We start from the raw sequence: 26,392 nt of genomic DNA on the forward strand, positions 1-26,392 counted from the left end.
AAGAATCAAAGTAGCAAAAAATGAGCAGTGTGAAATTACGACAATGAAGAAAAGATCAAACCCATTAGACAGGGTTTCCTCTCCCAAAGAGATTCTGTACCTTGACAAGACGTCTCCACGCCACTCCACTCTCCATCAGATTTACACTGTCGCACATTTGAACCTCTCAAATCGAACCCATCGTCACATGTAAACATGACCTTGCTTGGATACGTTGTTTGTTCACCACGTTTCGTGCCATTTAAAGGTACACTGATGGGTCCACAGTCTTCGGCTGATAGAAACAAAACGTAACTCTTCCGAGTTTTCATAGTTTTCCTAGCATATTACACCGCAGCCTAAGTTAGTTCCCTGCTGTTACCTAGAGGGATAGTGCTTCCTTTTCACGTAAACTGGTGCCGTAAATACTGCTATAATAATTCTTAATTATGGCAGGCGGAGCCGGCCTATTGTAATTATTAACGTGTTGGAGGCCAATTCTAGGGGTCCGTTGTTCGAGTCTTAGCTATTAGGTAAGTAAGTAAGCAAGTAAGACTCGTGACCCTCTCCTGGTAGTGCCTTCTACGCAAAGCATTCCCCACTCTCCTCTCAGCTGCATAAGTGAACGGAGAACTGTTGGTGTAATATGCGAAATACACCCAAGGCGTAACACTAGAGACAGAGCAAAGAAGGTCCACCCATCCACTTCTAGTCGCTTTATGCTACGGAAACCGAACATCAAGTCATGAGTGTTTTGCTTTCAACTTATCCTTAGAGACATGTTACCTTTACATCGCGTCTGCTGACCGCTCCATGTTCCATTGGTCAAACAGCTTCTCACTGTCGACCCGGATATGACAAATCCGTCGTCACAACTTAACTCTATAGAATTTGGATACGTCGTGTCCTCTCCAAATTTGGTCCCATTCTGCGGCGTGGGGACATAGCCACAGTCCACGACTAAAAAGAAAAAAAAAAGGTTTAAATGATTTAAAAATGAGACTGTTAGAAATTATATCACTGAGATGCCCAGTTCCTCCTCATATTCAAGAAAAATTGATTTGAAGTATCATTCAATAAATTCTTAAATGCTTAAAGGTATAAAAGTCAAAAAGGAATCATACAGGAAACTAAGATACCAGCAACAACAACGACAATGAATGGTAGCAGTAAGAGAAATCAAGGTAGGGATTGCAAATTTTCACATCAGTGAAAGGGATAGGAATTACCTGTGCAAGAAGTTTGATTTCCACTCCAAATCCCGGTCGACAGACATTTTCTTATTCTGGAGCCGGCCATGTTAAACCCATCATCACAGCGAAATGCTATTTCATTAGGAAACGTCGTGTCCAATCCAATGACGGAGCCATTCAACGGGACAGCAAGTGAACCACAGTCTTTGGCTAAAGCGAGATAAGAGAGATCAATGTTCTTTTGAGTATGGTACGTTAAATCGACTGGATTATTCAACACCATTTACTATCTACCATTTGCTGTAAAGATAAATTTCTGTTGTAAAGATAAATTAATAAAAGTAACAAGCATAAAAAAAATTAAAGTGTTTTTTTGTTTTCTTTTATACTTATCAAACTGGTTTATAATGATATGATGCTTTCAAAAGACTCAACAAGCGCAATGTCATCAAAACCACAACACGTTTTTCATGTCTGTTACCCTCTATAACCTAAAAATTATTTCAAAGTTGAAAGAAACTGTTTCTGCACCTTCACAAAAAGCTGGAGTTCCGTTCCAGGTCCCTTCCGACGTACAACGTCTTACTTTCGATCCCCTGAGGATGAACCCCCCGTCACATCCAAAGGACACGTCATGCGGATATGTCGTTAGATCACCAAGCATCGATCCATTGGCTGGAGCATGTAACGGCCCACAGTCCTTAGCTAAAGAGTGAATATGAATCGTTATTTCGATGGTTGCGCCCGTAAATAATTATACATCAAATTATAATGACGGTTAAAAAGGCGCGTTGGCCTCATGGATAGTGGATCCCAGGTTCGCAGCCCTGGCCGGGGACATTATAGTGTGTTCCCGAGCAAGACATTTTACTATCACAGTACCTCTCTCCATCCTGGTTTATAATTGGGTGTCAGCGACTTAGATGCCGGGGGTAACCCTGCGATGGACTAGCATCTCATCCAAAATTCTCACTTGAACCATAAACCCACACTTGCGTACCACGTACCTTGACAGACGGTTTCATTGCCACTCCAAACTGCATTAGCTTCACAATGTCGCACCCGTGATCCCTTCAGTATAAACCCTGGGTCGCATGCAAATGTTAATGAATTCGGAAAAGTAGTCAGGTACAGTCCAACCAAAGATCCATTGACAGGCACTTGGAGAAAGCCGCAGTCTTTTGCTATTGGAAAAAGAATACATGACTCGAAACAGTTTTTGAGAACCAAAATATCACACCAAACCTTCTCTTCCTTTTAAAGCGTTTCATTACCTTCACAAAAGGTTTCTACTCCACTCCACTTTCCATCCGATTTACATTCTCTTACATCTGAACCTTTTAAATCAAACCCATCGTCGCACGTAAACGTCACAATGTTGGAATAAGTGGTACGGCTTCCATGTTTCGTGCCATTCAAAGGTGTCTCAATGGACCCACAGTCTTTGGCTAATTTAAAAATAATATAAAAAATTAGAATAAGTAGAATATAATTGGCCTGTTAAAATTATGGTCTGTGTTTGGTGAATGGTCAATATAATTCTGATTTCACTGTTACAAGGAAAATAGCTAACAAATTAAAGTATGAAAGATGAAATGAAAGATGGTAAATTTGCAGCTCGGTGAATAAGTGATAAAGAAAGAAATGTTGCCAATAACCAATGACCTTCCGATACTGGCTGGGCACTCTAACCACGAGCTAGAGAGACTAAGCTCATATGTGACACGCGTCCTGCTAACTGCTAGAATCAGCAAATATGTGTGATAAATGAAAGATGGTAAATCTGCAGCTCGATGAATAAATGATAAAGAAGAAATGTTGCCACCAGCATGGGACAAAGAAAAAAGTCTGAGTCCCCGACAGGATTCGAACTCGTGCATAACCTCCCAGATATCGGTCGGGCCCTCTAACCACTGAGAACCTTGTAAAATGGCTTAGCTCGCCAAGAGTCTCTCTGCAGCCCAGTGTTTAGAGTGCCCAACCGGTATCTGAAAGATTATGGGTTCGAATCCTGTCGGGGACTCAGATGTTTTCTTTGTCCCATGCTTGTGGCAAGATTTCCTCTTTACTAAAGTAACACTAAATCCATTTGAAATCGTAGTTGCTTTCTACTCTTTCTAATGTGTCATGAGGGTCAATAAGTAAATTAAGAAAGGAGAAGACGGTAAAACGCGAAAATGAGAAACAACGATATTTTATGGACACAAAACTATACATTACCTGAACAAGAGGTTTCATTACCGCTCCATATTCCATCTGAGAGACATTTTCTGATCCTGGAGCCAAATATGTTAAATCCATCATCGCAGTGAAAAGTTATTTCGTTGGGATAAGTTGTCTTTTGTCCAGTGGCAGAACCATTAGTGGGAATAGCAAGTTGACCACAATCTTTAGCTATGGGTAAACGAGAACATGTCTAAATGTGAAGGGTGTTGGTCGAGATTTGAACTTGTCGTTAACTTATACCTAATCGTACCTTGTTGGTACGCTTCGGAGGCATATCAGGAGAGTTTGGTCGTGCCATGGTCCAAAATACCCATGGCGAGACCAAATCAGCCTGATATGCTGCCGATTTTACCAAAAAGGATCGATTAGGTATTTACCGTGGCCAAATTCAGTCAGGTGAGCTTGATATCGTAGCCATGTCAGGTCAGGGACTTGGTATCACAGGATACCTGGACAGTTGACAAGGCGTCTGATTGGCTAATTGCGAATTTGGGTACGGTAATGTAAAAAATCTCTGATTGCAGCATGGGGTTTCGCGCGTGTTTATCGTTGGGCGTTGGTTCGCAATTTATATTTGAAATTCCCCCAAAAATATACATATTTCTATTTCCATTTCGAGGAGAAGATAACCTTCGTCGTTAATTTTCGCAAATTTCCCAACCTTTCCAAAACAATGTCACTACTACCTAACAATTTACAACACAAAACGGCAATGTGAATATAAGAAATTTGATTTTCACCTCTGCAGGACGTTTCTTCTCCACTCCACCGTTTATTAGCCTGGCAGACTCGAGAAGAAGATCCCATCAAATCATGGCCATCGTCGCAGTAAAATATCACTTCATTTAAGAGAGTTGTCTTATCGCCAGTTTTGGTACCATTGTTTGGCGCCTGTAGTGGTCCACAATCAACGGCTTGGAGAAAAAAAAAAAGGATTATAAATCTATTTATACGAAATGAAGACTTCCCAGAACATGAAAGACGTTTCAAAGGAGTCCCAGTTGCTTGTCTATAGTTTTTGTGAACAAATTTGACTTTCTCAGTTTAGATTACGGCAGTAACAATGAAACCGCTTGAAACTCAAGTAAAATATGCATAAAGAAAAGAAAACACAGCGGAGCAATTCTTTGAGAGCATTTCAGGCCCCGTCCACGCTACATCGGAGGAAATTGAAAACGGAAATTTTGCTCTGAAAACTCATCAAATGTTTCCCGTCCACACTACGGAATTCAAAAACGCAACAATCTCAGGTCATTTTGGATTTGTGTTTGAGTAAAACTCGGTCAGAGAAAGCACATGCTTATCGTGACGCCATCGATTTCGAAAAGCTCCGCTTTCAAAATGTTTTCTGCCTTAGACTTTGAATGAGATCATAATGAGCGTAACCAACGCATTCCAAGTGAGAGAACTTAACTTTATGCTGAAAAGAAAGTGCAACTCAAAGTAGCTTTTGGGTTGAAAACTTTAGAAGGTATCTTGGTACTTACGTTTACAGCTGGTCTTATTTCCACTCCAGGTTCCGTCAGCTTGACATCTTCTTACAACAGCGCCTTGAATTTCGTATCCAGTATCGCAAGTGAACTTTATTGGATGCGGGTATCTTGTCGAGACTCCTGACACGGAACCATGATCTGGCAATGCTGGCTTGCCGCAGTTGATGGCTTGAAAAGGAGAGAACAAGCTTCAAAAGCAAGAGAATTCAACTCCAAAACATTGTCAACAAAGCATAACAGCACGAATGGTGGTTTACTGCAGGCACTATGGACAATATCCAATAATATTCCGTGTTTGAGTGCCTACTAAGTGTCAGTAAGCAGTCAGTCGAGCAAATTGAAATTCAGCAATGGAAGGTCGGCTGATTTTAATTCGTTTTAATGGCGAAGGTAAATTTGCGGCACATAGCAGTTTACAGGATCTAAAATACGAACGATGATAGGCGAAAATGATGAATGATAGACGAACTCATTATCAGTACCTTTACGCTTAGAGAGCAATTTACATTTTCATCAATTATTAGGGACATCCTGTCACAGATTCCTGTCATTGGTACGACTTGAAAAGGAACGAACACAATATCATACGGGTGTGTAATTAAATAGATTGAAATTTTCGAACGATAGAAGATAGATGAAAAGACGGAAGAATGATACGACGGATGAACGAAAAGACGGACAGACGGACAGATAGACGGACGGACGGACGGACGAACGAACGAACGAACGAACGGTCTGACGGACGGACGAGTATAACTGCGAAGTTTAATAAAACCTCGTAGTTTAATAATTACACAGTAAAATAGCATTTGACGTTACTTTTCGGCATTTAAAACAATTCCCATATCATTAGTTAGTGGAAAGCACTGTTACACTTATAACGTTTTACTACCTTCACACAGTGTGGTGTCTCCACTCCAATTTCTGTCCGCTTGGCATTTCCTGCGGCGTGATCCACGTAAAATAAAACCTTCATCACAGATAATCTCCACTTCGCTCAGGAAGGTGGTTTCTTTACCCAATAACGTGCCGTTCATTGGAGCAGCAAGCTTCCCACAGTCAACGGCTTCACAAGAAAATGTCAACAAAAAAGTTTCAGAGCTGTTTCCAGCAATGAGTATATTATTTCTTACGTAGTTGTGAAACACGTTACAGTACCCAGTAATCAACCCGGAACCTAGAAAAGACTATAACAATATCTGAACCTATCACTGTAAAAATACGTTTCCACCACACTTTAGCGCAAGGAAAGGCGCTCAGAGCAAAATGGCCCACTCGAACACAGCTTATATTTCTGTAATCTGAAGTAACTTAAGTGTCACTGAAGTACCTCTCGGGTGTAGGTTACACACCCATCCAGTTGTCAGGTTGCGCTTTAACCGAAAAACAATTTAACTCCCTGGGTTCAGAAAGACACCATGAGAAGAAAGTGTGTTTGCCCAAGAACACAACTGATGATGCTGGTCAGCGATCTAATTCGATCTCGATCCAATTATTATTAATTTTTACTATTAATAGCTAGCGCGTCTCCCAAAAAGGGGAAAATGTAGCTTGGGTTGATAAGTAGACTAGAATGGAGTGAGGCCTGAGTGAGGGTAGGGGGTCAAATAGTCTGTGAACCGGCTCTCTAGTCGAGGATGGGGCGCAGAGAAAGCAGGAAGAAAGTGGAGAGAAGCTATTTCCTTCTCGGCTCTTCCAGCCGCGGTCAGACACTTTCCAGTTTTCGAACCCTGCCCGCGTTATTTTAATGTGTTTTTGAGCAAAACAACATCTGGTACCGATAAACCATTCACCCTCTTCAATCCATATTTGGATCAGAATGGACAACCTGGATAAATTACGCAATTCACATCAAAGAAAACTTTTATCAATAAAAATGATTACCTTTACAAACAGGCATTTCTCCGCTCCAAGTCTTATCAGCCATACAGGTCCTTGTGGAGGAACCAACCAAATCGAATCCAACATCGCAACTAAACTTTATAGTGTTGGAAAAGGTTGTGACAGTTCCAGAAGACGAGCCGTTGATAGGCGAGGTTGGAGCACCGCAGTCAACCGCTATAAGAGATGAACGTAGCTTTTCATACATAGTGTAATTAAGACGTTCAACTTAAAAGTTGATGTCGGTATCACTTCATATAGGGTATTTTTGGCAATAGGAATGGCCGTATTTCCTACAGCAGTTTATAAAGTAGGTCATTAATTTAAAAAAACTGGAATTACTTCTCTCATATAAGGTGAAGCTTCCAATATTGCTTCTAAGGAATGTCAGCATATATTTTGTCCTTTCATTTTACATTTTGGGGCGGAGAATACAAAATTAGAGCAAGGTGGCTAGTGATACGATTGCTTTATCGATCAATAACGGCTGATTATTAATAAAGGAAGTTCATTACCTTCGCAGGAGGTTTTGTTTCCATCCCATCTTCCGTCCGCTTGGCAAGTTCGTTTGCGAGATCCGCGAACAATGAAGCCTTTGTCACAGTTAATCTTCACGTGGTTTGGGTATGTAGTTTCTCCCCCTGACAGCGAGCCGTTCAGCGGAATAGGGAGCCTTCCGCAATCAACGGCTGGACAAGAGAAATAGAAAGACAGCAGATAAAGAAGTGTTTTCCATTTTTTTCTTTTCCAGATAAAGTGTTAATTGGTGTGCTGCAAATTACTTTGTAATCAAGGAAGGCCGAAAGTAACCAGTTTCTTATATTTAGCTACACTATTTGAGTTTCCAGGAGACAATTAACCTAAATTATTGTATCTTATCACGCTTGTTTAACTTCCTTTTCTGAGGCTTAGGACTTCTTACAGCACTTTTTCCTCCGTGTTTGGTGCGTTACTTCTTAATTCTCGTACTCTTGTGGTGTGTAGTTGTATAAAATGGAACACATCATCAGGTAGAGTCTTGCTGATTAGCAGTAACTTCAGCAAGTTTGCATTCACACCAGACGGAACAAAATATGAGATTACATTGATAATATGTCTACCACAAAGGGACATATTCAAAGCACAAGTACGATCCAATCGCACGGACGCTAAGCGATGATCAAGAATGTATTTGAATTCATGTACAGCTATGGCATGAAGGATCATTTCGCTCACCACATTAATTAAACGCTAGTAGGATTTACTTACGTATGCATGACACTTCCTTCCCACTCCAGTTTTTATCCGAGGTGCACATCCTTGTTTCACTTCCTTCCAGATAAAAACCGTCATCGCATTTGAACTGAAGCGAGCTTTGAAAAGTTGTTTCGTTGCCCATAAATGATCCATTCTTCGGACGAGGCGGAAAACCACAGTTTACAACTGAAATGAGATTAATTCGGATTTCTAACTAGTGAAAATAAAAAGGAAGCAAGTGGGAAAATAACAGACCTACGGCTTCGTTCTATCTAGATTGGGGTTCTTAGGAATTCATAGCCTGGGTCCCGAAAAGAGAAAGCAATCCTAACTCAACCCCCAGCCCTCCCTTCCTCCCACACCCAGTCCTCCACTGCACATCCTGCATTGCATTCCAAAGGCACCCAGAAAGGAAAAGGAAGGGAAAGGAAATTATAGGATGAAAAGTACTCATATTTGCCGGGCCTCTGTTAGTGGGTCCACGTGCAATTATGATGTCAAAGCAAAGTAAAATGAGATTGGTTATTCAATATCCACCATCTCAAATTTCGGTTATGTTGGAAACTTGTGAAAATGGATGGTAAAAGGCGAAAAATAATCTATGAGAATGCAGAGAGATGTTGCAGGAGAAGATGACAGCATCTCAGTCAAGAAGGCTAGGAAAAAAAGTAACAAATTTGGGTGAAACATACTGTCAATGGAAGGTCAAGTAACGTGAGCACAGAATTAGCACACCATAATGTTACGATTGGGAAGTAAATACTTAGATTACAAAAGTACAAGTCCCAGGAAAAGTAGGGATTTCTGCTCTAAAAATGTCAAGGAAAGAATCGATTAGATCATGTTTTTGTTACATGAGAATAACATCTGACATTCTGCAACCCACACCTTTGCAAACTGGCTGTGTTCCAGTCCACGTTCCGTTTAGCAGACACTTGCGATCCGGTGACCCCACAAGGTCATACCCTAAGTCACAGTTGAAGAACACTACGCTATTGCCAGAATATGTTACCCCAAGCTTTCGACCATTTTCAGGAGTTCCAGGATCTCCACATCCTCCCTCTGAAAAGGGAAAAACGACACATTGACAATGAAATGCAACCGCACATTACAGGATGTCTTCGAACACCGTGACAAGTGGTATATAAACAAGCACTAAAAATCTGTGACCTCACGCTAGGGCGTAGCTTTGTGAACACGTTTCATGAGGCACCTTGTTTTCCTTCTCACATAATGAACATTTCTGGTAGCGGCAAAGTAAGTGATAGAGACATGTTCAACAGAGGCTACATATTCAAGGTGCCGTAAATTTGATCTACCTGTAAATCTGTTTGCTCGTAACATGTCGATCTCTTGTGGGTCTCAGCTGTCTACCAGACAGAACAATACCAATATAAGTCATTCCAGGCTGGACATAGATTACTCACCAGTACATTTGAAAGGCAACACGGTCCATCTTCCAAGAAAGCACATTTGTGTAGCCATCCCTTCCTGGTTAAAACCTTTATTACATTTAAATGTGACTTTATATCCAGATCGGTACTTTTTACTTGGATTTGAAATGTCCGCGTTTCTTGGAATTGCCGGCTCTGGACAGTCCTGCACTGAAATCAATTGAGAGAAACGGCACGTAGTGACTATTAAGTGAGAGCCTGACTCTGCTAGCTGTGAAGTCATATAACGAAGTACGTAACTAATAACTTACTAAACTAGCGGTAATAAAACTATATGGATTTATATGGGGACACTAATATAAAAATACTGTTTTAAAGCTAATACAATATAAAAATATAAATAAGATAAGGATGCATAACATATACGATAAAAATGTAAAAAGGCATTAAGAATCCCATAAAATGCAGTTATTACCACAACTATCAGTCGAAATATCCTAGTCAAGTTTGTGAATGTTGTTCTTAAACGCTGACAATGTCGGTGACAAGGATGCTGTTGTGTTGAAGATACGGTATATGGATATCGGAACAATAGTTAGCAATTCAACTTAAATACATGCAGATTACTTATCTTAATTTTTATGGTGAATGTCGACACACTGTGAGCACCAAGTAAACTAACTGACAGAAGCTATCTCTTCTTCTACAGCCCCACAGGGTGACAGAAATCAGTTCCACTTACAGCATCTTGGAGTGAGACCGTCCCATCGTTTTTTTGCGGTACATCTCTTGACAGGATCCGTGTTCAAATTGTATCCTTCGTTGCAAGTATAATGAGCTGTAGAGTTGTAACTTGTTCCCGTGAAATTCAGTTTTCCATTCTGTACAGAAGGTGGATTACCACATGACATACCTAGTAGCAAGACATGACAGTCACTGGGATTCTCACCGAAGTAAGGTAGGAGAGTTATTTTTTTCCTTTATTCCCAATTCAAGGCTAAAGAGTGAGGTGGCAGTCTAAAATTAAAGGAGCTCAATCACGGTATTTTGCGTTATTTTGACGACGTCTAAAATTCCTCTTGAATTGAGGGAAACCTAGAAATAGTAGTTTACTAAGATAGAAAACACCAAAGAGATTATAATACACTATTATGGAACAAGGATGGTTAAGGATGGAGAAGATAGACACGGATTACAAACGACGACCTTGAAAAGTTTAGACTAATGTTTTCAAGACGCGCAACCATGACGTAGATTTTTTAACTAGTTATCTTATGAATATCGTTTTGAGGAACGACGAAATCATAGAAACATTGAACACCTATGAGAGCCAGAGAAAAAAGAAAAATCATTGAGAGGTAAACGAAGCTCGGTGTTAAAAAAGACACACTTTTCCACATCTGTGTATTTTAAAAACATATCTGCAAGAATCGATTGTCTGAAAGTGCGCCGTAAATCTAGAAATATGTGGAATAAAACAGAAGATTTGTGAACTACGCTCACAAACTGCTGGCTGGTTAAGGGTTGAAGTCCTAACCATGAAAAATTGGCCCATTTAGTCGGTAAATTTGAATTCTTGCTTTGACTTTCGTAAAAGGAGACTAACCTTTCTCCACGCAACTAAAACCACAGCTACCGTCACAAAGGCATTGATACCTGCCTGAACCACATCCGCTCTCAGGAGAGCACTCTTGAGTACATTTGGTCCGAGCCGCCCGGATGGTCCTTTTACACGAGTGAGTACCTTGACAGAACACAAAGGTAAAATCAGAATGTGGATCACATATTGGAGTAAAAATTGCAAGAATTTTGTGTATACATACGCACCATGTAACAAAGCTATACCCCTGTTTTCCAAAACAATAAATTTTCCACGTAGTATGTGGAAAGCTTGTCATTTTGCAACCTAAGCAGGGACTGCGCGGTTAGTGGTAGAACTTTAGACCGGTATGTGGAAGGTTATGGTTGATCATGAGTTCTCGTGCTAGGAAAGCCCTGAAATATTTTTTCCTAAGTATGTAGTTCGGAACTGAGTCAAGAAAATGTCAATAGAAAGTATTTGATGCATTCCTTTAGGCCAAAAGCTGCGTTACTTTTTGTTGAATTGAAATTCCCGGCCCACTCCTCTGTTAATAAAATTGTTTTTCTCCGAATGACAAGGTCTTCTAGAAGCCAACATTGGAAAAAGACAGTGACCATTTCAAGAATTGAAACGGGACTTCTAGTTTCGTCAGTTGCATGCATAACATACCTTCGCATTTAAAAGGGAATCGAGTCCACAGTCCATTGATACAGATTCTGACAGGATTTCCATTGGGTAGTTCTTTAAAGCCCTTTTTGCAGGCTAATGTGATTCTTTCGCCAGTCGTGTATGTGCGATTGAAGTTGTCCGGTTTTTTGATGTACGTAGAAAACGGGATGTTTGGTAAGGTACACATTCTTACTGGAAAAGAAGAAAAGAATTTAAGCGAACAATCAGAATATTTGGTGAACGGCCTAGATTTCTCATAAACGTACTCGCCTGCTGAAACATAAATAAATATGGTGATAACACGGCGATAAGAAAATAACTACATCTCTCTTATTTTTTCTGTCTTGCACGTAATATACCTTAGTGTTTTAACTCAATGAACATACATTCACTTGATTGTATTGTTATTTGTATTTGCCTTTGTGTTTCTAAATTTGTAGTGTCCGCAATTATGTATCAGGCTCTACCAAACTTAATTCATTTGGCACTCAAGAGAAGCAAGCCTGTCATTATAAGTTAATGAAGAGCGAATTACGTTGTGCTCAAAGGAAAGGCTGTCTCTAGTAAGACACACCAGCACAAAATAGTGTTAGTAGTCAGGATTACGTCAGGTGCGGATACTTACAGCAGTTAGGTCCCACGCCATCCCAGTTTTCATTTGCCCGGCAGGTTCGTTGTGAGGCGCCAGACAATGTGTAACCTTTGTTACAAACGTACGTAACAGTTTCTCCGAACTTAGTGGATGGGTATTGTGCCTCAGCATTCCTTACGTTCGGTGGTTTGCCACAAGATAAATCTGTCCGATAAAAAATACGTAAATAAATAAACAAATAATATGAAAGATCAAAGTCAATATCCAACTATCTTGACTAGAGAAGACTGGGCAAAGAGGGATTTATTATACGGCACCATTTCCTTGCGGGATAGGGCGGGAAATCCCGAGAGGGCAAGATAGCCCCATCATGGCCACTCGGTTAGTCACTCAAAGCGTAGGATTTGGTTAATCTTTGCCGCTCGCGGAACTTGCCAAATAATTTCACCTTTGATGTTTGCAATTATCATTGGTCCATCACTAATATGTAAACCCGTAGTGTGCCTAGTTCTACTGTAATATGTGCTTAAAATATAGTTTAAAAACAACAAAATATTCCATCGACTCAAACTGTTGGGTGAGTGTACGTCGGCCGTGATCTCTGATTCACAGTATATGTAGTGCTGGGAAAGCTACAAAGATCTGCCTACCTTTCTTTACACAGCTGTATCCACAGTCGCCATCGCAAAGACACTCCTCTCCAGACCCACTGCAGCCAGTCGAAGGATCACATTGCGCCACGCACATCCGACTAGGCTGACGATTCGTACGCTGGCACTCTGATTGGCCTAGATAAACAAACATAAGCAGTTCACAAAATCTTGATCATGCAGCGCGTTTCCTGATCGTTTGCTTCTGATAACGGATTGAAGAATAAGAGGGAATGATCTTTGATTACTGTAGTAACAGTCCTAATCTGCAATTCAGTGAAGATAGACGGTTATAATGCAAACGCGAACGAAAATGTCCAGCGCTAGCCAAGCAAAACACTTTAAAGGTAGGCTAAATATTCCGTCAAGGCCCTTGTCCTAGCCTCTTCCAGGCGTTCAGTTACATGGGACGCAGCACGATAAATAGCGAGAGAAAAATTAGGGGAGAAGCACGGCGTTTTTCGCGCTGCACACCAACTAACTGAACGCCTGGAAGAAGCTATCAAGCCTCGAGATGTCTGCCCTGGGTGCAAGAGGCTTTTCAGGCGCAGTTTCGAACTTAATTCGCTTCCGGCAAAACCAGTTATCCTGCTTTATGAGTTACCCAAGACTATCACACTCAGCTAACGCTATCTCCACACTTGTTCAAAGTTTATTTCACGTTCACTTTACACGTGCTTCACGCTCATCCCACGCTTTCATATACAACGCTCACTTTACATCGTTTCTATCCGTCTTGTTTGACGCTCGCTTCTCGTTCTTTCTACGCTCGCTTCCTGTCATTCTATATCTGAAACACAGATTTACTCTCCTTGAAGCTCGCTTCGGGCCGCCTTGCTTTACGTTTGGTTTACTCGTTAAACATTTAACCTGTGTCGGGCTCGCTCCACGCTCGCTTCCCTCTTATACCAAGCTTAGTTTGTTGCACTCGCTTCACGCCCCGCGCTTCACGCTCGACCACAGGCTCTAGTTTCGCACTCCTTCTGCGCGCTGGCCTCGCGATGTCTCAACGCTGGCTTCAAGCTCAATTTACTCTTTTCTAAGGAGAATCTTTTGATATTTTTTGCTTGTCACTTAAAATAACATATTTCTTCTTTCGATCTTATCTCTCATTTAACACAAGGATTCTCTCTTATCGCGTTACAAATTAGACTTCCATCACAGAGGATCACATCCGCGTCAGTTGCTGTTAGTCTACCTCGCTGGGACTAGCTGAGATATGAACGTATCAAAGTTTCGTCCATGAAGAAAACAGCACGGTAGTTCCGAAGACAGATTGTGAGGGAAAAGAGGAAACAAAAACAAAACTAAAAAACGTGACGGTAACAAATAGATAGGTCCCGACTAATCTGTTGTTCGGGCTAATCCATTATAACCCGCTTACTTCCAGTAAATCCCTGCAGAATCATCTCTACAGGAGCGATTCCTCGCTATAAACTCAAACACTTCCCTTTCGACAGAAAATTTCACCCTCCACGGAGAGAAAAACACCGCCTGCTGCGTGGGTGAAAAAGGGCCGCGCAAAGCATTTGTTTCTCTCGCATTTTCGATGTCCAAGCTTATCGTTCGGCGCTGGTTGTGTAAAAGTGAAAATTCCCGATGAAAATTTCGGTAATTCTGAGAAGTAAACGCCTATTTAAAATAGCCGCAACTAACACATAAGAAATATTTTATCAACAGCCCAACATATTTTTTTTTCTTTTTTTCTCTTCAGAAAACTTGATATTGTTTATAGAAGTGGTAATGACCTCGTCGCAAGAAATTCGCATGCACCCTGAAGACTTCCTGTTGTGACGCGAATTCGGATTTTACGACGCAAGTATATCGGCTGATATACCTTGCTCTAGAAGCTATTCCAGATCATATCGCTATCAAATATAAAGCTTCATCGATTGATTATATCAATCGATCTACCTAGCTTGAGTAACATCCATTAGTATTGCATGATGGTATAAACAAAAGTTTATCGCTCACGTCTTTAATCACAGAGCAATCGATAAGTATTGCCCAAAGTTGATACAGTTAGTGTATACACATTCTGTTTGAATGACATGTCTTTACAACTATCAAAGTAAATTACAACCGGGCGAGATGGATATTCGCGACCGTGACCACATACACACGTCTAAAATATGAACCCTGCATGTGTTTCAAAACGGATACTATTTTAACGAACAAAACTCACCTTTTACTGTACGCGAAGAAAAGATCATCCACAGCAGCAATGAAGTAAGAATAATCCTCATTTTGTCATCCGCCTGTACCGAAATGCTTGCTATTCGGATGACATAAGTATTAGCTGCTTGTTGACTACGGACGAAAACGTGAAATCCAACCGGGGCTGAAGATTCAAACCTCTCATCGACGTCAATTGCTAGCTATCATGTTTCATTACGTGCGATATACTTTTGCAAGCGTCATTTTGAATTCGTCACGCAGTCTCTCAGCTGCAGGTTTAGTTAAAAGGATGGGCAACACCATCAGCTCCTACATCAGATGAATCCACTGGATGACGTGCATTTTCGCCGTCAATTGTGATTCCCTGGATAGTGATTTACGTTGGTCAATAACATGATTTGTTCCTTTGATGGCCTGTAAGGAGTATTAGAAAGGTGCGCCACGGACCCGGGCGGGGGGGGGGGGGGGGTGCGGTGGGGGGAAAGGTGTACTGCTAAAAAAAATTGAGTGGGGGTGTACGGCCGCTTCCTAAAGTCCTTACCCTATTTATCACCAGAATCTGCGATTTATGACCGGACCAAAAATTCGATACCCTATTTATGGCCATTGAGGCAGGCACAGTTGCTCTAAACATAATTTATGCAGGGCTTTTGTTGACGGTCTTATCGATAATTATGAAAAATTAGCTTGTGCTAAAAATACATACCTAATTTAAGACCAGAGTGCAAAAACCATACCCTATTTCTGACCAAAATGACCAAAATCGATACCCTATTTATGACCAAAACAGCAGCAAAACCATACCCTTTGGGGCCGCACATACCTATGTAGCCTATATAATGGAATACCCCATCCCCCCGGGGCAACGGAACGGTATTATATGTTGCGTTGCAAACCACCTGATGGTATTGACGGTATTCACAGGGAGAGCTTCTTATAGCTAAAGTGGGCGACAGCTTTTATTCGTCTGATCCGTTATAAAGTCGATTATTATATCTCTCAGTTACTACGTAAGGGGAAGGTATGTATTGGAAAAGTGTCAATGGCTGGGTGAGGAGAGGGAGGTTTACTTCAAGAAATGCAAGATGTTATATGGGTTTAAGAAGATTAGGTCCCACTAACTCTGTCCGCTTACAGATTGCTCTGCACAACGGATTTAGGAAGAAAATAGCAGTAACTCTGTCAGGAAATTTATTACCACAAATAGGTTAACACCCAGAAATGAAAACATGGTAACTCGCGTTTTCGACTACATGGCTTTCACTGAGCCACGGTGGCGTTCACATCTTTCTCTAAACAAGTAAACACGATGTGGTAACTTGCATGGCTTTCACAGATCTTTCGGGGAACGTGATTCATCGCCTTTTCTGATATAATAAGTTATAGCAGCTTATAAACAATACCTCTGAAATTTTTATAACAATATTTAGGTGATTCTATCGTGTTATGGTGGCCACTCAGTAACCGCCATTAAAAATCCGCAAACTGCTATGTTCTTAATAGCCTAGGTTCTTTGTTTCCACCCCATCCCCTTACAGCCTCCAAAAGTATTCGGTTAAGCCTCAAAACTGGTTTAATTAAATGATACTCAAAAACGGGTCAATCATGACGTCACGCAATTCAGAATGTGGGCCATATTGGAAATTTTTTTTCAAAAAAGCAAGAACATCCCCGAACTTGATTCAAAGCTCAGAAACAGTAACAGGAGCTTAAGAAACGTCGTCATCTGATCAAGCATATGAGCATATGACACGCCAGAATGTCCCCTGTTATACGTTTGGAAAAGTCATAAAGTTCACCCACTACAGACAGGTTAAGAGTTGTATAAGTTACAAAAGTTTGAAGTGCAAGATCTTTTATAACTCAAGCCTTAAGCCTTAAAACTTAGTTTCGATCTCGCTAAAAACATAATCATCCACAATGCTAAGAAATCTATTCAGCTAAGTAACTTCAAGTTTAGTTTACTCGCTGTCAACACAATGCTATAGCATTCATATGACATATCGAAATTTGAAGGGGAATGCCGTGGAGAATTCGGCATAACGAGATTTTGTGATACAGTCTTAAATAATAAAACGGATTTTTGGGAACAGAACGATGAGGTATTCCCAGTTCCTTTTTGATCCTCAGGCACCAAATCGTTAATTGAAGGCTGGATTTGCTAACTGTCCGAGGAGTTCATGACCCATAGTCCTCGTCATCATTGTCGCTCCAAATTGTGTTTTTGCTGTATGTATACCATCCATCCTCACTAGATCCTGAAGAATCGCCAGGTCTGCTTCCGTCGCCATGTTCTCTTCCATCGTCTGAGTACGTTTCCCAGCCATGCCCTGAGCCGGAATAACCACCATAGTCTCCACCTGTAAAGAAGGCATAAAAATCTGTTCAATAATGCCTCTAGTTCACAAAAGCTGGTATGTATATGTATAGTTTCCCTTAGCCCTTTTGACACCTCCAATTGCATAGTCTCCTTCTATAGATCGTGCTGCTGCTATATAATCATTGTATATCGATTAGTTTTGCATCCTGTAAATATTCCACTACAGGATATATTATAGAGCTTTACACTTCTTCTTACACAAGTCTCGACTGGACTAATATACTTTCATTAAGGTGATTCTTTTTATGACTCCTTCAAGAGGTATACTGCTTTTTTCAGGTTTTACTCGATATTCTTATTAAGTTAATCACCCACTCAATGAATCTGATGAATCACTCGATGAGGAAGGCAGTCAATCCGTCCGTCCTTCAGTCACTCCATCTATTATCCATCCATCCATCCATCCATCCATCAATCAATCCATTCAGACAGATAAAGAGACAGACAGGCAAACAGATCGACAGATGGCCTGTTCCAGGCTCTCGGTCAGTGGGAACGATCGAAAAAGCGGGCGGACGACGAGCGGGGTCTGGGTTGTCCTCACTGACTGAGAGCCTGGAACAGGCTTATCGACAGACGGACAGACAGACAGACAGACACAGACAGACACAGACAGACGGACTGACGGACAGACAGACAGACAGACGGAAGGACGGACGGACAGACAGACAGACAGACGGAAGGACGGACGGACAGACAGACGGACAGACGGACAAACAAAAAATCAGACAGAAACTTTCAATTAACACAATATTCAATGAAGTATATTGGTCGTGGTTATATCATTAGTCATTTCGTTTGGTCAGTCAATTCAGGGACAAACATTTCCAGTTGAAAACTTTACAAACCTCTCGAATGTCCACACTTCCGATTCCTGCAATATCTCATTTGAACTCTTGCAGCCTCATTACACGGCATGCCACCATTCTGAGGTTTGGGTGAGTCGCACTTTCGCCCACGGGACCGCATTCCTAATCCACAAGTCAGGCTGCATTCTGACCAGCGACCCCACTCACCCCAGTCTCCATCGATCACTTAAAGGAAAACACAGCCCAACTCTTTACATTGAAGCTTCATGAAATGTGTTAGTGTCAACTGTCTACAATAAAGTAATCCTATATTCATATTATTTTTCGCATTTCCTTCGTTTACGCACAGTATCCAACAGAAGCGTAAAGAGCTGGTATAACAGGCACCGTATAACATACATATGAAATATCTGCGAACCTGGACAATTCTGTTTGTTGCATTTCTCCTCTTCTACTCTTTCAGTCTCGTTGCACGGCTCGCCACCATTCTCGGGTTTGGGTGAGTCACACTTTCGTTCACGTGACCGCATTCCAGGTCCACAAGTCACGCTGCATTCTGACCAGCGACCCCACTTGCCCCAACCTCCATTGACTAACAGGAAATAAACAACAGTATCGGTCACTGCATGCAATGGAATCGACAGCAATGGACTCAACAACATACTCAGTTGCTAGCACGGTTACGGGAGAGCCAAAGTCAATTCTACGCGTAGTTGTGTATAAAATAGTTATAATTAACAAATTTAGCATCAGTACTTTTAGGGAAGTTTTTCATAATAAATCTTTAAATTACATTTATTTCCGGAAGGTACACAAGAATCGCAGGAGATCGCAGGATTATTGTGCCAGCATATTCATCATATGATAGTAGAGTGGCTTGCCCAGGAACACGACAAATGATCCCACTCCTTGTATTTCCCAAGACCAGTTCGCTAACTATAAAACCACCGTGCTTCCCAGTGATATACTTTAAAGGCAAATTAATTTTTTGGCTACTTACCTGGGGCAGAACATCCATAAAGCTCCAATCTAAGACAAGAAACCTTTTTTAAAGTCTCATTTGGCGTCACGCTTTTAGGAATCATTGGATAAACACGAATCGAACGTGCTGGTATTGGGGGCTGTAGATCGTGGTCCTCTAATCTTTGAGGGTTTTGATTGCCCTGAAGTGTCTTTATTAACGAAAAAAGATCATATATTTTTAAATTGCAAACAGATTTTTAAAAAATTACTGGACAATACAGCTAATAACCATGCTTTCCTCATAGATCAAGCCCTGTGCCGGGTTGTTCAAATCCCGATTAAGCTAACCCAGGATTAGCGACTTTTCAGTGAAATTTCCTGTCTATAATGTTTGTCCTTCAGTTTTGAGCTTGAGTAATCTCAATATACCGACGTAATACATAAAAAGTGAAAAACGTTTTCATTCAAGAAAAATTAATGCTTCGGCTAACTTTTAATCCTGGGTTAGCGTTAACAAGCTATCGAACAAACAGGCTCTGGGCTGCTACCCTCAAGTCCATCAAGCAGGATTTATATTTGAACTGATGTTTAAAAAAGTGCTATGTTTGCCTCTGTAATATTTATTTCAACTTTCCACCTGTTATTACGTCGGGCAATAGACTACTGCCGATTTGCCCTCAGCCCCCTTTTCAAAGCAATTCCTCATGCAAAACCTTATGGAAATGACAGTGATTTGCCCGATAATATAATGAATGTGCAGAAGAACCAAATTTTCATATGATCGGTTTCACGAGAACACTCGTTTTGATACAAGAAAAAGTCAACTTGAAAATATTCTGCTGGTCAAAGGCTGCAAACTTAGGCAATAAACATGGTAATGATAACAAAAAAAAAATGCATGGGCAATGATTCTAACCAGCCAAATAAAAATATTACCTCACGTAATTGGATAATTCCCTTTTCGTAAATAATGCAAACTACCTACATATTATCTACGGGTGGAAATCCTATCCAGTAAAAACTCATCAGCGTCGGATCACGTTGCTGCAACCCCATAATTTGATTTTTTTTTTTTGTTAACTCTTGTAGTAATTTTACACTTACCAGAGTTCCATTTGCTTTTCGATAAGTAACCCATTTTCCCTCCTTGAGGTACTTGATTTGGTATTTCGTTGCCCACCTCAAATCCTCTAAACTACCCTGTGTCATAATCATTGTTATTGACTTTTTCTTGCCCAACTGGATTTGTATATAAGGTGAATTATCATTCCGCGCCGAACACCATGCTCCCTGCCCGTCCAGTCGTGCCAAGGCAGGGGCATGATTTGAACTGAGGCTGGAAGATGCTCTGATGTTCGCATCTGGAATGGCTTTGCTTTGCATTCCCAATTCATGATCGCAATCTCCACCTGCAAGAGAGTCAGAAATAAGGGACGATCTGAAATTAATTACTTACAAAATTTTCAAAATCCGAACTCTGAATTTAGCGTTCCTCGCATAAAACTCGAAGCCATGGACAGCATCTGAGATGGAAGCGAATGCATTCTGAACAGCAGCGCTTAAAACGGCGTAACATAACTCAGATATAACATATACCTTCCAAATAGACTAGTTATGGAACGCTTTCGAGTGGTATACCGTGGAATATTCCACGAGTCACTTGTATTTTCTCGGTAAACACACAAGCCTTTACGTGAGTGTGCATACCAAGAAAATACAAGTGAAAAGTGAGGTATTCCATGGTATACCACGAGAGAGCGTTCCATAACTATTTTATACCATGCATAGAAAATCCAGTCGTCAACACAATCAATGCGACATGCTACACGATGGGAAGGTTGGGTGTACCGTCGAATATACAACGGTTTTCCTGTGTTGTGAATGGCTGTCCTTTCTATGGCGTGGTATAAATAGGTCTATAGGCAATAATAATAACAATAGTTTATTGACACTCCCGTAATGGGGATTTTCAGTGACAATACAAGAGAGCTAAACTAATTAAGTTAAAAGAAATGGTTTACAATTCAATTAAAAGGGAAAGAATGCGATGAAATAGGCAAAACAGTAGCAGGGGCGAAGTCACTAATTTCCGTGAGCAAAAAGCGTTATATAAAGTTAGTGCGACTAGGCCCTTTCTTACGAAATAAAAGACGGAAATTCGAAAAAAAAAGTTCTAAAACAGTTGATGACATTCTTCGTTCCAGTTTAAGGGAGCTCAGTCACGGTTTGCGCATATTGAAAAGTCTAGCCTCAATTTTTCCAAATTCATTGTTTGTAATCCGTGTTAATCTTCTCCATCCTTAGCCATCCTTGTTCCTTTATGGTTTATTATTACATAACTCTTTGGTGTTTTTCTATCTTATTAAACTGTTCTTTTCAGGTTTCCTACCATTTAAAGGTAATTTTGTATGTGGCCAAAATAACTCAAAATACCGTGACTGAGCCCCTTTAAATTTATGTTGCCGCCACATGGGCGGGCTGTTCATGTCTAGACCTTGTTGTCAGTGGTCGACAGGAAAGCTAGTTTTCGGGGTGGCCGTTACTTTCATTTTTGTTGTTGTTTTTTTTACGGTACTTTGGCTTGCAAAACTGTAGTTTAGGTGGCAAATTGCAATGGTAATACCAAATTTGCCACAATTTGTATTTACAGGCATGTCTTTGCAGTTTTCGCTGGCAGTTTTCGCTCGCAGCTGTTCTTTTCCCTCGCAACCGCAATGAACAGGAGTTGCTAGCCAGTTGGCATTGACCTTGGTCTACGACTGCAGGAGTCATCTTCAAAAACGCTCGTGTAAGAGATTTGCAATGAATTACATAATTTCTCCTGTGGCGTTGGAACTCTGCCTTTACGAGTTCGGGGGATTGCCAACAGGGAAACAATATCAGTTACAGACGGTAATAGTAGGAGAAATGACAAATGATTTGTTTCTTCAATAGAAAGCTAAAACCAAATTCTTCAAGTACAGACTTAATCTCTCGTTTGACCTGCAAAGGTCTGCAGTAACCTAACGTAAATTGAGATAGCATTGCAACAACTGACAAATAAAAACTACATGAATTCTGAAGTGTTGGAAACCTGATTGTTTGAGGTAAAAATTCAATTTGTGTCTATTTATCGATTGATATCGATCCCTAGCACGAGTTAAAAAAGTTGTGACGTTGGCCGGTTTATTTACAGCTTCCTGTTTCGGTATAAAGAGCTGAACTCGGCGGCTGAATCGATCTTTTCCTTTTTCCGGTTTCCATGAATGATTCGTCAGAATTTCACGGAGATATTAACTACATTATTTTCAAACTGGAAGAAGAAGAAAAGCCGGGAGGAAGAAGAAGAAAAAAACAGGCTTTCGTCCAACTCGTGCGTGGCAATGTACATCACTCAGTAACTATAATCATGACTGTATATCAGTAAAAGGTTAGATTGTAGGGTTTATGCAATAACAATCAACGCATAAGCCGATTTTCAAAATGAAATAAAGTAAAAGAGATTCAACTGCGCTCCTATGAAAACAAGCATCATTCGCTGGAAAACATTTAAATGCGCAATGCTGAAACCATTCACAGTATAAGCTTTCGTGAACATTAAACACTGGAATATAATTCGATCGGAAATCAAACCTCACCTTTAACTTCACGGGAGTTAAAAATAATCCAAGTGAAACACGTAATAAATAGGATCCTCATAGCTCTTACTTGAGTGTATTACGACGTGACTTCACAGTCAAGCTTAACGTTGCCTTTTTGTGGACACAAGCCGAAAGAAAACGGAGTCGACGAGCTCCTGTTGACGAGGGATCGAAGACAAAGCTGAAACTGTTTTACAGGGTTATTAAATGGGTCACGTTCTGTATCTTAAAATATGTTACAGGGTATTCATTTCAATCATTTTTTGTCTTAAACCAGGACACGTTTCAGCATGCCCTTTGGATTTGTTTATGATCATCGAATAGGTTATGATAGTAATTATTTTGATAATAATTATAATAAATATATAATTTTATAATAAAAATAATACCAAACAAGTTTTATAATTGAGGAGTTTTGAGGAAAGTTACATAGAAAAGGGAAAATCCCCCTTTTTGACCTAGGTGAAAAACCCGAGATCGGGGGGGGGGGGGAGGTGATGGGGGGAGGAGGGGGAGGGAAAGAAATTGCTAGTGTTAATTTAAACTAATATTACATAGAGTTATTCAAGCAATAAGGGCCATGATCGTAACGTCTCCAAAATATTCTTGAGAAGTATTTTAGCGTGTCAAGTTTTGTGAGTTTTTTTATCCAATCCAAAATAGCTGCGCTAAATTTATCTAATCAAAGTTTACGTCAATGTGACGTCATAGCAAACACATGTCTAGCCATGCAAAAATCAATTTTGGATATTTCGTCTTCCTGTGAAAGCTTTAGCATGGTTGGAGATATCAGTTATTGCGGGAAACCGAAGCCGAGGGATATGTCTGAACTCCCCTCCCCCCCCCCCGCCCCCTAAAAAAAAAAAAAAGAGGAAAAAAATTCAAAGGAAAAATTGAGAGATACGTACTTTCCAAAACAGTTATGGAAAACAATACTTGTGTCACATTAGATGTTTTATCAAAGTCACAAGCAAGCAAATTCTCAGTTATATTTCAATATGCATTACAAAATATCTGTTCATTTTCTCTAACGCTTATCTGGAAGATCCTGAGCCAATTCACTTTAGCTACTTGTAGACTGATAGACCACCGACTTTGTTTATTTAGTTCAATAATGATAAATTGCATATTTCAGGGGTTTTAACCTCAGGTGATTGTAATCAAGAGGATTAAGACAACTGAGGTATTTCAGCGTACCTTTCACGTGTTTTTTCTTTTGGCGATTTGCGGTTAGCTGCATGTAAGGTATGAAATAGTTGTACGGAAATACGCATTTCTTGGTCTAGAGTCAGTACTGGCCCAAGACAGATATAAACAGTCAACGATGAAGCACTTTGAAGTTTCCGTGAGGAAACATTTGCTCTTTGCGATGCCACGAGGAATATTTTTCCGTTCATGCACACCTTGCGAGAGGAAACTGGTAATATCGCTATTTCCGGACTTTCGGCAGGATTGGCAATAAGGAAATATAAATTGCATGCAGTTTTATTTAATTTCTCGATAAAAGTATCTGTAATTGAAGCTAATTGAGTTTAAAACCAATACGATAGGCAATACATTTTACGACCAGTGAATTCTGGCAAATCATGATTGAGATGTAATTAACAGAATTGAAGATACGTCGCTTTTCTATCGAGACAACCAGATAGCCTTTGGGCTGATTCATGGTTGGGAACCACCCTTTTCCTTTTATTTGGTAAATCAACATTTTTTGCATTAGCACGTTCTTAAAGGTCGCCAATCGTTATCTCAGGGTAGAACTGTAAGAGGGGAGATATCGACCCTGCAAATCAAACCAAAGCCGCATGGAACATAACAAAACTTTATTGTTATAGCACACTACGCGCTTGCGACGTTTTTCCCCTTCAACAACCGTCAGCGCGCGTGTGTAGTGCTTGTACGTATCAGGCGCCCGTTTCCCGAAGGTCTCGAAAAATTTTCGTACCCAGAAAGCCATATAGCAAAATCTCAAAATTTCTCATTACTAACCTGTTTTTTTTTTTTTTGTTTTGTTTTTTTTTTTACATCTTCTTAACACAACGTATGAACAGAGGTTCCTTTCATCAAGAATTTTCAGGCGTATACACCCTCTGTTTTTAGAAATAGATTACCTAAAAATGGCTTTGTGGGCCCGAAACGTTTACGGGGCTTTCGAGAATTGGCCCAGTTCATTATAAGATGACGCCTAAACAGGATCGGGACGGGATCGGAGCAAGACAGGATCGACAATTAACGTCGGGACGGTCAAACTATTGGGCATGCAGGGTTTCATGTTAACAGTTGTTTGGTCAGTATCCAGTGGACACAGAGCTGTCTAATCAACTAAATGTTCGCAAAATTTTCTTAAAGGGCGCCAATGCTTCTTACCTCTCTTGGTAAGAAAGAAACTTAAAAGAATTAACGCGGTATAGTTGAAACAGCTGAATGGTATAACCGGAAGACTAGAGAGCTTAAGACGAAATCCGATCATAGGCAATCGAGCAATTTCAGTTTTAAGTGAACAAAAAAGCTTGTACCAGAATAATTCTAAGTATATTACAGTCCTTCTTACATTTTCTAAAAGCTAAAGATATTAACAGTAGCCTAAAATAACACCAAATACAATTTCCCATGGAAACTCGAGAAAATAATTTCAAAGTTCAGAGAAATTGTGCAAAACGCATAAAATTTCATCATCAGTTTGATTTCACCAGTACTTTTAAGTGTTTCATATGAACTTCAAAATTTGTTTTCGAAATCTGGTGTTGTCAGAAATGATTTCTTTTGAGAAGATATTTAAAACAGTCACGCAGAAGTTTGCAATACAATGTAAATAATCTCGGTACAAAGATTTTGTCCACTTTGTCCACTTACTCGAACTTCTGGTGGATTCCCTCTCAAAACAATTTGATTCCGGTTATCAGCATGCCAGCCAGTGGTCATTTAACCTGAAAAATGGGCGTCCTAAATTTATCAGCAGCTGCTACTTTACAAGGTTGACTTTGATTTAATTCACATCATTCTTTGAACAACAACAACAAAAAAATGTCACCGCAAAATATTAGCTTAGCCATGTATCCATTGCGGACCTATTTTTGCAAGGGTGCGATATAATAGCCTTATGTTGTCGGGATTAAAGGCTTGAGCTACTTAAAGAAAAATCTGTCACGCAACGTATATATGAATAATTTGTGCTTTGTGATTAATGAACATCGTGGACATCAATAATAAAGTCTTGTGAAATATAATGGACTTGTTTTGCACCGTATCATCCATACTATATTGCTGCGTTTGTTTAGTCATCATGAATCATATGTACTGGGTATGTAGCACAAATGTGTATGGAGAAAGGCCTCTTTGCTCTCCAGTGTCATTTAGAAGAATCCATGTGAAATCATTCAGGGCTAGGTGTCTAGATGTCATTTTGTCGGACAGGCAAGTACTCTAGGCAGAATTCTGTAGAGGGATTTAAAATTTAACATTATAGCAATTCAGAACGAGGAAAAAAAATTACATTGTCTCCTTCCCCTGCTGATTAAGAATCACTCAGCCAGGCATTGTCTTCAAG

The 26,392-nt window shown here is 40.3% G+C and overlaps 2 protein-coding genes across 8 annotated transcripts in view; both read right to left on the reverse strand.

Moving 5' to 3' along the window:
* Positions 1-15,225, reverse strand: part of LOC145461226 (sushi, von Willebrand factor type A, EGF and pentraxin domain-containing protein 1-like) — a 51,640-nt gene extending 36,415 nt beyond the window's left edge. For 6 of the 7 annotated variants that reach the window (XM_081445645.1, XM_081445666.1, XM_081445656.1 and 3 more), the window contains exons 1-21: positions 15,081-15,225; positions 12,896-13,033; positions 12,279-12,449; positions 11,654-11,845; positions 11,009-11,146; positions 10,145-10,315; positions 9,436-9,612; positions 8,897-9,070; positions 8,021-8,194; positions 7,288-7,461; positions 6,776-6,949; positions 5,784-5,957; positions 4,886-5,059; positions 4,139-4,312; positions 3,393-3,566; positions 2,447-2,620; positions 2,180-2,356; positions 1,704-1,877; positions 1,209-1,382; positions 766-939; positions 101-274 (exon numbers count right to left, since the gene is read on the reverse strand). In XM_081445645.1, coding sequence (XP_081301771.1) covers positions 101-274; positions 766-939; positions 1,209-1,382; positions 1,704-1,877; positions 2,180-2,356; positions 2,447-2,620; positions 3,393-3,566; positions 4,139-4,312; positions 4,886-5,059; positions 5,784-5,957; positions 6,776-6,949; positions 7,288-7,461; positions 8,021-8,194; positions 8,897-9,070; positions 9,436-9,612; positions 10,145-10,315; positions 11,009-11,146; positions 11,654-11,845; positions 12,279-12,449; positions 12,896-13,033; positions 15,081-15,141 — 3,487 coding nt within the window. In that variant the 5' untranslated portion in view covers positions 15,142-15,225. The remainder of the gene's footprint in view (positions 1-100; positions 275-765; positions 940-1,208; positions 1,383-1,703; positions 1,878-2,179; positions 2,357-2,446; positions 2,621-3,392; positions 3,567-4,138; positions 4,313-4,885; positions 5,060-5,783; positions 5,958-6,775; positions 6,950-7,287; positions 7,462-8,020; positions 8,195-8,896; positions 9,071-9,435; positions 9,613-10,144; positions 10,316-11,008; positions 11,147-11,653; positions 11,846-12,278; positions 12,450-12,895; positions 13,034-15,080) is intronic. The other variant, XM_081445677.1, reaches the window with a different exon arrangement.
* Positions 15,226-15,629: 404 nt separating this feature from the next.
* Positions 15,630-23,048, reverse strand: LOC145468437 (uncharacterized). Its single transcript, XM_081452195.1, has 6 exons — positions 22,843-23,048; positions 20,330-20,634; positions 19,263-19,434; positions 18,681-18,854; positions 18,302-18,487; positions 15,630-17,433 (listed from the first exon to the last, which is right to left on the reverse strand). Exons 1-6 carry the CDS (start codon positions 22,901-22,903, stop codon positions 17,252-17,254), a joined length of 1,080 nt encoding a protein of 359 aa, XP_081308321.1. The 5' UTR covers positions 22,904-23,048; the 3' UTR covers positions 15,630-17,251.
* Between the last annotated feature and the right edge of the window lie 3,344 nt (positions 23,049-26,392).

Source organism: Orbicella franksi, chromosome 1 (genome assembly GCF_964199315.1).
Source record: "Orbicella franksi chromosome 1, jaOrbFran1.1, whole genome shotgun sequence".
Lineage (NCBI taxonomy): Eukaryota > Metazoa > Cnidaria > Anthozoa > Scleractinia > Merulinidae > Orbicella > Orbicella franksi.